General features: G+C 52.3%; 3 protein-coding genes across 3 annotated transcripts; 1 reads left to right on the forward strand and 2 right to left on the reverse strand.

Annotated features, from left to right (window-relative positions):
- Positions 1-218: 218 nt before the first annotated feature.
- On the reverse strand, positions 219-1,000 carry CCM_08293 (uncharacterized protein; the record flags this gene model as incomplete). Its single annotated transcript, XM_006673432.1, has 3 exons — positions 219-352; positions 430-507; positions 937-1,000. 3 exons carry the CDS (start codon positions 998-1,000, stop codon positions 219-221), a joined length of 276 nt encoding a protein of 91 aa, XP_006673495.1.
- An 839-nt stretch (positions 1,001-1,839) lies between these two features.
- On the forward strand, positions 1,840-6,260 carry CCM_08294 (ABC multidrug transporter; the record flags this gene model as incomplete). The annotated part of the gene is made up of 2 exons (XM_006673433.1): positions 1,840-2,034; positions 2,097-6,260. The coding sequence occupies 2 exons, from the start codon at positions 1,840-1,842 to the stop codon at positions 6,258-6,260; spliced, it is 4,359 nt and encodes a 1,452-aa protein (XP_006673496.1).
- A 229-nt stretch (positions 6,261-6,489) lies between these two features.
- Positions 6,490-8,347, reverse strand: CCM_08295 (caleosin domain containing protein; the record flags this gene model as incomplete). The annotated part of the gene is made up of 7 exons (XM_006673434.1): positions 6,490-6,540; positions 6,633-6,892; positions 7,346-7,465; positions 7,552-7,915; positions 7,967-7,999; positions 8,051-8,133; positions 8,197-8,347. The coding sequence occupies 7 exons, from the start codon at positions 8,345-8,347 to the stop codon at positions 6,490-6,492; spliced, it is 1,062 nt and encodes a 353-aa protein (XP_006673497.1).
- Between the last annotated feature and the right edge of the window lie 267 nt (positions 8,348-8,614).

Here is an 8,614-nt window from a genome sequence, read left to right on the forward strand (position 1 = left end):
CGCACGAGAACAAAGAGTCAGGACTCTTAAGCCCGTTTTCTGCACTTATCTCGTGCTCGACGTCGACCGGAGAATGGCCACTGCATACATATGTTGCAGTGGCACACTTTCGGCGGCGGGTTGGTCGGCGGCGAGGACGAGATAAATGCGGAAAACTGGCGTAAGCGTCCCGACTCCGGCTCGCCGCCTCTATATGCAAAGCATTCTCTCAGCTAGGGCTATTTGCGAGCACCGAGGACATCCTTGTCACTGAAGCCACTTAGATCATTCTTCGTGTAAAACAAGAGCGCAGGGACGCCGGTCAAGGGAGTTGCCGAAGTTGAAGATATGCGTGCCCTGTCGGCAAGCGAATCTAAATAGTCAGAGTAAGCTGGAGGCCAAAAGAAAAAAAAAGGAAAAAGTGAAGAACGGGTAAAGGAAAGTACGTACGGACCGGCGCACACTGGGCGCTGTGGCACAGCAGACCAATGTCCAGTAGCAGCAGGACGACGAGCTGCCTTGCGCTTACTGAGTTCTTTGAAGCCATCATATTTTGCAGAGCGGTCGATTCCAAGGGTGAATAGTTGGATAAAAGGTAGATGCGATGATGAAGCTAGAATTTTCCCCTCGCCGTGCTTTTCAAGCGGGCATCAGAGCGAGCGAGAGGGCGGGGACATGGTTTTCGCCCAGCCGAAGAGCGAAGAGGGAATGGCGCAGGACGGCAGCCACATACCTACCTATGCAGTTAAATCCTAGCGTGGCAAAGATGGAGAAGCTGGACCTTGTTCGTTGGTGATTATTTGTCACTCTGCTGCAGGGCGGTCCGCTCTCTCGTTTTCCTGCAGCCTGGCTGAGTCTCGTATGCTGGATATTAGTGGCTTGCCTTGGCCAGCGTGCATTGTCAACAGATGAATATAGTCCGATAAGGAATACTACATTATGTTCACCCTATTTCACCACGGAGAGATCCAGCGCAATACTCGTCATTGCGACTGGGCTTGTCCGCGAGCACTGGACTCATGGCGGTGTTGTGCCCGCGCGACGACCATTGGAAAAGCCACCATCACGGGCCGTAGCCCCGTGGGGTCCTTTTGCGCTTTTAGTGCATCCTTTGTTCTATTTGGAGAGAAAACGGGTCACACCATTTGTTCTTATACAGCCTGATTCGAGCGGGGAAACCTCTGTGGCTGGCCAGTCATGCCACGGACGGGTGAGGCGGCCCGCCGGATATCGACCCAGCTAATATTTCGCCTACTGCATGTATAGAGCAAACAGGCAAGGGGGCAGGATTGCTCGATCATATTACTGGCGCAGAGTGCATTTGTAGCAGCATGTGATTGATCAGCCCAAGGAACTTTTGTTTAGTCCAGCGCAGATAATATTGCGCCATCATTCCCAGTCCCTCCCTCGATGCAACACCCACAAGAGAGTCCTCGCCTCCACTGTTGACCGTTGCAGCCCGCGCCACAGACTGGTCGGTTTGCCGTAAAATCCAATATCTACGCGACTTAAAAAATGTCGTTATGGTATTGAAGTGGGCGCGTCGAAGGCTGACGAAAAGGCTGGCCGACGTTGTCTCGTTGTGGGCCGCCGCTGCTCTCCGTCTGCTAACTAGCGAGGTCGGCCTACTTTCTGCAGGCTGGAGATGATACTGGTACATGTCTGCATTTTCCTATTCCCTGAATGTCTCTCAACACAAAGCAAACTGTGTACATTTCCAAGCATTGGCACAGAATAGACCTTTGCCTTTGTACCGTCTGCCATTTACGCTGCTCTTGTTCCTTACTGTGCTGCCATTGCTAGCTGGGACGTGGCCGTTTGCACTGGGGAAGAAAGGCGTTGGCCCGTGGCACAATCAACATGTCCACCCTTGCCGCCGACCGCAACTTCTGGGACCCTCTCCTTGACATTTTCGATTTCTCTCTGAAATTCGAACAAGTCATTCTGGAGATCATCCCATCGATCTTTGGCATCATTCTCTTCCTCGTCTTCGCCAACCGCTACCGACTGGAGCCCGTTTGCATTCGAACAACCTCCTTGCTCTGGATCAAGCTGGTAAGCCACTCGCAGCCAATCCGCTCTCAATGAAAACTATCTGACGAACATCTTTCCACTAGACTCTCGCTGCTGGCCTCGTAGCCTTGCAGGCTGCTGCTGTAGGCTTTCACAAACATGCCTCCACCGACCAGACCGACACTGCTATGCCGGCGACCTCGCTTGAGCTAGTTGCTACTATCAACGTCGCCATCATGGTATATGTAGGGCATAAGCACTCTGTTCGCTCCTCCTCCGCCCTTGCTCTGTACCTCCTATTTACTTTCGCTGTGGATATTACAAAAAGTCGGTCGTTTTTCCTACGATCTGGACTCGACGCGCTTGGAGGCATTGCCGTCGCTACTGCGTGTTTGCGCCTCTGTCTCGTGACCCTCCAAGAGAAATCTAAAAGGCCTCTCATCATTGATGATGAGCTCCGAGACATGACTGGGCAAGAGGCCGCTAGTGGTTTCCTGAGCAGAACCTTCTTGTGGTTCCTGAACCCAATTTTCTTGACCGGCTTCTACGAGACGGTACGCCGTGAAAACATGGACAAGCTTGGCCAAGAACTGGCTTCCAGAAGCTTACACAGCCGATTGAACGAGCAATGGAATCGCGAAAGCATCGCCCAATCACGATTTCGACTACTTGGTGCGTGCTTCTGGGCCTGGAAATGGGACATTCTCCTGCTTCTATGGCCTCGATTGCTCAACATTGTGCTCAGCTTTGTTCAGCCCTTTCTCATCCAGCAAGTGACTCGCATCGCCGAGCTCGATGAGCGGGGAGAGGGACATTCAGTCTCTCCTGGAGAGAGGGGTGGCTCGCAAGCTGGCACACTTCTTCTCTACGTCGTCCTCACTTTGTCGAGAACGTCAACAGCGCACCGAACCAATCGCCTCATCACAAAGGTTCGCGGCGGCGTTGTTGCCCAACTGATGGAGAAAACACATCATCTCAGCGAGCGCGATGCTAAGAAGGCCGCAGTGCTGACACACATGAGCGCCGATGTGGAAGAGCTGGTCAGAGGCCTGACCACCTTCATTGACATTCCTTTGACCGCCTTTGAAGTTGCATTTGGTGTGTTCCTTCTTTCGCGATTTATCGGCACGTCTTGCTTCTTTGTACTGTTGCCTGTTTTAGGCACTAATGTTTGCTCCTACCTGCTGAGCCGTGTCACTGGTCCTGCGGCGGCTAATTGGAACAAGAGCATTGAGAAGAGAGTGACACGGACTGCAGAGGTGCTTAAACAACTTCCGGCTGTCAAGATGCTGGGACTTGGTCCTACCATGCGTGATCAAATCCACAAGCTTCGAATTGAAGAAATGGAGACCTCGAAACCCTTCCGTTTCTATATGGCGATTGTGAATATGCTACAGCAGTTTGCTGACGTTGGAACACCCGTCGTCGTTATTGCTGCTGCCTTTTTTTGGCAAGGATTCGGCGGGAAAATGTCTGCGTCGCAGGTATTCCCGACGCTTGCTGTTGTGAGCCTTATTCAGGCCCCTACAGCCAGGGCCCTGAGCGCGTACACGGATGTTGCAAGCATGACTGCATGCTTTGGCCGAATTCAGAAATTCCTTCTTCTAGAAGAGCGCAAAGATTCGCGGGTGAAATGGGACCCTTCCGCCAGCCTGCAGGAGTACGAGCCTCTGCCAACGCACTACGGTTCCGAGGTGATGAGACCGCGCCAGCCGACCCATAGCCCGAGGGGCATCATTCAATTCGCCAACGCCAGTATCAGGCCCGTTGAGATGGAGGAGTCTCTGCTCTCAGAAATCACTGTTACCTTGGGCCGCGGCTCCGTCGCGGCTGTGGTCGGGCCTACTGGCTGCGGCAAGTCCACCTTTTTCCGGAGCATTCTAGGCGAAACCAAAACCGACAGCGGTTACGTTTACACCGACAAGGTCAATATTGCATACTGCGGTCCCAATGTTTGGCTCAAGGACGTGTCTATCCGCGACAACATCATCGGTTGCCTAGAATTTGATGCCGAGCGCTATGCAGACGCAATAGAAACGTGCCAGCTTGGAGACGATTTGGCACGACTGCCTGGTGGTGACGCTTATGTAGTAGGCCCGAATGGCCTCATGCTAAGCGGCGGGCAACGCCAACGCGTTTCTCTAGCTAGAGCTGTCTTTGCATCTTGTGATATCACCATCATCGACGACAGCTTCAGCTCCCTCGACCGAACGACTGCAACAGACGTATTATTTAAGCTATGCGGGCCGGAGGGTGCTCTGCGAAGGTCTGGCTCGACCGTCCTCCTGTCGACCTACTTACCGGAGGTTCTGGACATTGTTGACTCCATGATTACCATTGACGAAGAAGGACTGGTCACTCTGGATCAGGCTGGTCACTGCAGCCCTGATCGTCTTGGGAAAATACAGGGATACCTGAGTTCAGCAAGACCATGCGTCTCCGAAGAAACCGAGACGAAGGAAAAAGCCCTCATTAGCAGATCATGGCCTACCGATCCAAAAAACTCTGTCAAGTCCGAGGATGATCCCCGCAAGAAAAAAGGCAACCTCGGACTATATGTGATCTTTATTGACAGTATTGGGAGGTTGAAATGTTTTGGGATCAGCCTACTTGCCTTTCTCCTGGCCGTTAGCGAACTCATTCCGGAGATATATTTGCGAATATGGACCGACCTTGGTCCAACTCAAGGCTTGTACTTTATTGGGTACTCAATGTCTGCTGTGTTCGCATGTTTTCTCGTCGCTCTGACGTACTGGTTACTCTATACCATTCTCGCTGTGCGTGCCGCTGTGGCGCTGCATGAACAGATCCTCGACGTTGCTATGCGCTCGACGATTGGCTACCTCACCAGCACAAAGACCGGCGACCTTTTGAACCGCTTTAGTCAGGACGCGAATCTCATTGCCCGAATTCTCCCCTTCTACCTTTTCCGAACCGTCTACATGTTTTTCGCGACTTTGATCACTGTCGGCATCATTCTGTCCAGTGCTACATACATGACTGCAGCACTCCCCGCGATTGTGGTCGCTGTTGTTCTGACCCAAGGTTTCTACCTCCGAACCTCGAGACAGATCCGTCACTTGGATCTCGAGGAGAAAGCACCATTGTACACATTTTTTACTGAAACGGCAGACGGCCTCCTCCACATCCAAGCCTTTGGCTGGCGGGAGCAAAATCTAGCAAATGGGTACCACCTTTTAGACAATTCGCAACAGCCATACTATCTCATGCTCTGTATTCAACAGTGGCTGGGATTAGTTCTTGGGCTCATTTCTGCATGCGTTGCATTTACCTTGGTGTCTATTGTTGTGTGGGTGAAACACGGAACTTCGGGATCAGCGGTGGGACTTTCATTCTTGAGCATTATGAACTTCCAGCGACTGGTCACCTACTTGCTCGAAGCTTGGATCGGATCTGAAACGTCAGTTGCTGCCCTTTCAAGACTCGAGTCGTTCAGAAAAGATACGCCCCGAGAAAACAGACCCGCTGAGCCGGTTGAGCTGCCGCGCGGCTGGCCGTTTTCAGGTGCTGTTGATTTCACGGGTGTTTCCGCTCGGTATCGACCTGCTGATGATGTCCCGCCAATTATTCGAGATTTCAGCGTTGCTATTGACGCCCGGGACAAAGTTGGCATCATTGGGCGAACAGGCAGCGGAAAGAGCTCTATTCTGCTGACACTCCTCGGCTTCATGTACTACAGCGGCACCGTGGAAATCGACGATGTCGATATTGCGAACGTTGACGCTGACGTTCTTCGGTCGCACATCATCACAATAACCCAGGACCCGGTGCAGTTCAGCGATACCGTGAGAAAGAACCTCTTGCCCTTCACCATCAACGAGGGAGAGATTGGTGATGGCGAAAAGAGAGCACAGAGAGACACTCAACTGACGGAGGTCCTTACTTCGCTCGGTTTGTGGGACCAGTTGGTGCAGAAGGGTGGTCTGGACGCGATGCTCCCGGATGTCGGGTACTCCAAGGGCGAGATGCAGCTGTTTGCTATTGCCCGGGCCATCATTCGTCGGCGCGAGACTGGGAGCAACCTCGTCCTGATTGACGAGGCAACGAGTAATCTCGACGCCTTGCGGGAATCGCAAGCGCAACAAGCGTTGAACAAGGAGTTCCGGGATTGTACAATTCTCACAGTAGCGCACCGTCAGGAGACGATCGAAGGAGTCGACTTTATGATTGTGATGAATGACGGAAGGATGGAGAACCTGCTTACACCGCAGACTGCACCCCGATTGTTCGGGGTTCGCTCTCCGTAGATACCAACCAGGGTGCTTTCTGTTACTCTCTCCCTCTTCATCTCCCATCATCCCCTACCCTAGAGCTTCTCGCCCTGCCCTCTCTGCCGCTCCTCTCTTTTTGCAACGTCGTGCTCGAAACCCCCCCCCCTCCCCCATTTTCCATTTCTAGTACATTCTTCACACAAAACTCGTGCTTTCCTGTATATACTTGCCACATAATTGCACATTGGTATAAATATTGTATATGTTACCAGTCGGGACGCATACGCACATCCTGGCATATGTCGCCCACCGCTGCCTAGAAGAACCTGCGTTCTCCAAGCTAGATAAAGCTAAGCTGACGTATTTGACTAACACGACCGCTTACCGAAGATATGCAGCGGACCAAACCGAGCTGCCACCGGTGATCCCGAGCGTGTCTGGATGTGCTTCGTCGTCCGTGTCCGGGTTAGGTCTGCTTCTCTTTGGGGTCGCGCCTGTCTCTTGTTCGGCTTGTCTCTTCGTCTGATCTCCATTGCCGTTGGGGCCGGCCGGGGCGGCTGAATTCTGCGTTGCGGACGCGGGTGATGCTTGATTGTCCATCTGTGTCTTGTGTGCCTGTGTTGGTTTGAAGGTTTGTTGGCTGCTGCGCACCAAAAAATGGCCGCACACTTAGGTCTATTGTTTACGCCCCTTGTCGCACACAGTTTTTTTTGACGCTGTTGTCTTAGCAGTATCCCATCTCTATCACGTTCAGAGACTCGTTTTTTAAGCTTGTCAGGACTGCCACCATGGTCTTGGGACCAGTCGTCCCCCCCTCTGATACATCTCAGGTAAGATAATAATGTATTCCCTGATATATGGTAAAGGTTAAAGCCTATAATAACTTTATAGGTATTCTTTAATATACTATATTTATATTTAATACTAATAAGGGTAGGAGTTTTAATAGTTTAATAATAAATATAAGTTGAAAATTTATTAAAATGTTGAATTTTATTTTTAGAAATACATTCTATTAATGTAAGCCGTGTTGAATGGCGCAACCTTCTCCCTTTCCACGACTCCGTAGCTAGAACCAAGCGTCTTCCCCGGGTATATCTGTCAACACCATTATATCTTACCCTGTTCATTTAGACGCTGCGCCGCAATGTGATAGAACAAGCTGCCATCGAATAACATTCGAACATCTTCCTTCTTCAGCCTCCCATCTGCCGGCGAGATCATGAGGTACAAGGCAAACCCTGTGCGCGTCAGCATAATTCTTCCTCTTGCACCATCGTGTATTATTCCTGATGCGCGCCCTCGAGACCACTTCCAAGTCACTCACATTCAAACGCCGCACCACCCCACCCGATGGGATCAGACAGCAGCCGCTGTCCTCTGAGCAGCCTCACAATGTCCCCGGCCGTCAGGCTCTCCTTGTCGGTCGCGTACTTGGAGAAGATGTCCTCGAAGCTCTGCGGGCGGAAGCGGCCCTCGGTGTCGTACGCGTTGCTGTCGCTGCCGTGCTTGGCCTTGTGGATGCTGTCTAGGTAGATGCGGAACAGCGGGTCGGGGACGCGGCCGTGGACGGTCGCGTAGGAAAGGTTGGCGTGGATGAAGAGCAAGGAAATGACGGAGAAGAAGATGCTGAAGCCGAGCCGGCGAAACCCAACGTACGTGTCCGACGGCCAGACGATTCCGTCCTTGTCCTGCGCTGGCAGTCAGTGGGTGCCGGGCTTGACATGGTGTCTCTGGCTTACTCGGTCGAAAAATTCGCAGTGCTGCTGTAGAACCTGGTGACGGTGAATAGTGTCTTATCGCGCGCGGACGGAATGGCGACTCACGGTTTGGTGTTTGTGGCGTTTGCTCCAGTCGTCAATCGTGGTGCCTTTGGGGTGGTCGTACGAGGGAGCGGTGTTGGCTCTGGCTGTTCCTATGGACCGGTTTGTTTCCTGCTGCGAATGATACCCGGACATATTTTCACACGCACCTGCATTAGGTAGTCTTTCGTCCTCGTCGGACTGGATGAAGGGCGGTCGTTGGACGGTCACTGGGACCTGGGGAATAGACGTCACCACGTCCTCGGAGTCTCCATCCTCGCTGGAGCTTCTGTCGCCTGGGGAGTCCTTGTGTGTTGGCATAGCGGAGATGGGTATCTGAAGAAAAGGGACTAGTTGGACGTTTGCAGACGTGCTGAAGCAGCGTGCAGTCGCGTCTATTTAAGAGAAATTCCTCCGGAGCAACAATGCCGCTCTCAGCATGTGCAAACAGCTACCGTGGCGAGTTATACGACGTGTCCCGATATCATCTCATCATCATCGACATATATGCAGGCAAGATGCACCAATCACGAGCGTCGGAATACCAATACTCACTCGGAGCTGCAACGGGTAGATCCGGTCAATTGT

Source organism: Cordyceps militaris (genome assembly GCF_000225605.1).
Source record: "Cordyceps militaris CM01 unplaced genomic scaffold CCM_S00007, whole genome shotgun sequence".
In the NCBI taxonomy this organism is placed as follows: Eukaryota; Fungi; Ascomycota; class Sordariomycetes; order Hypocreales; family Cordycipitaceae; genus Cordyceps; species Cordyceps militaris.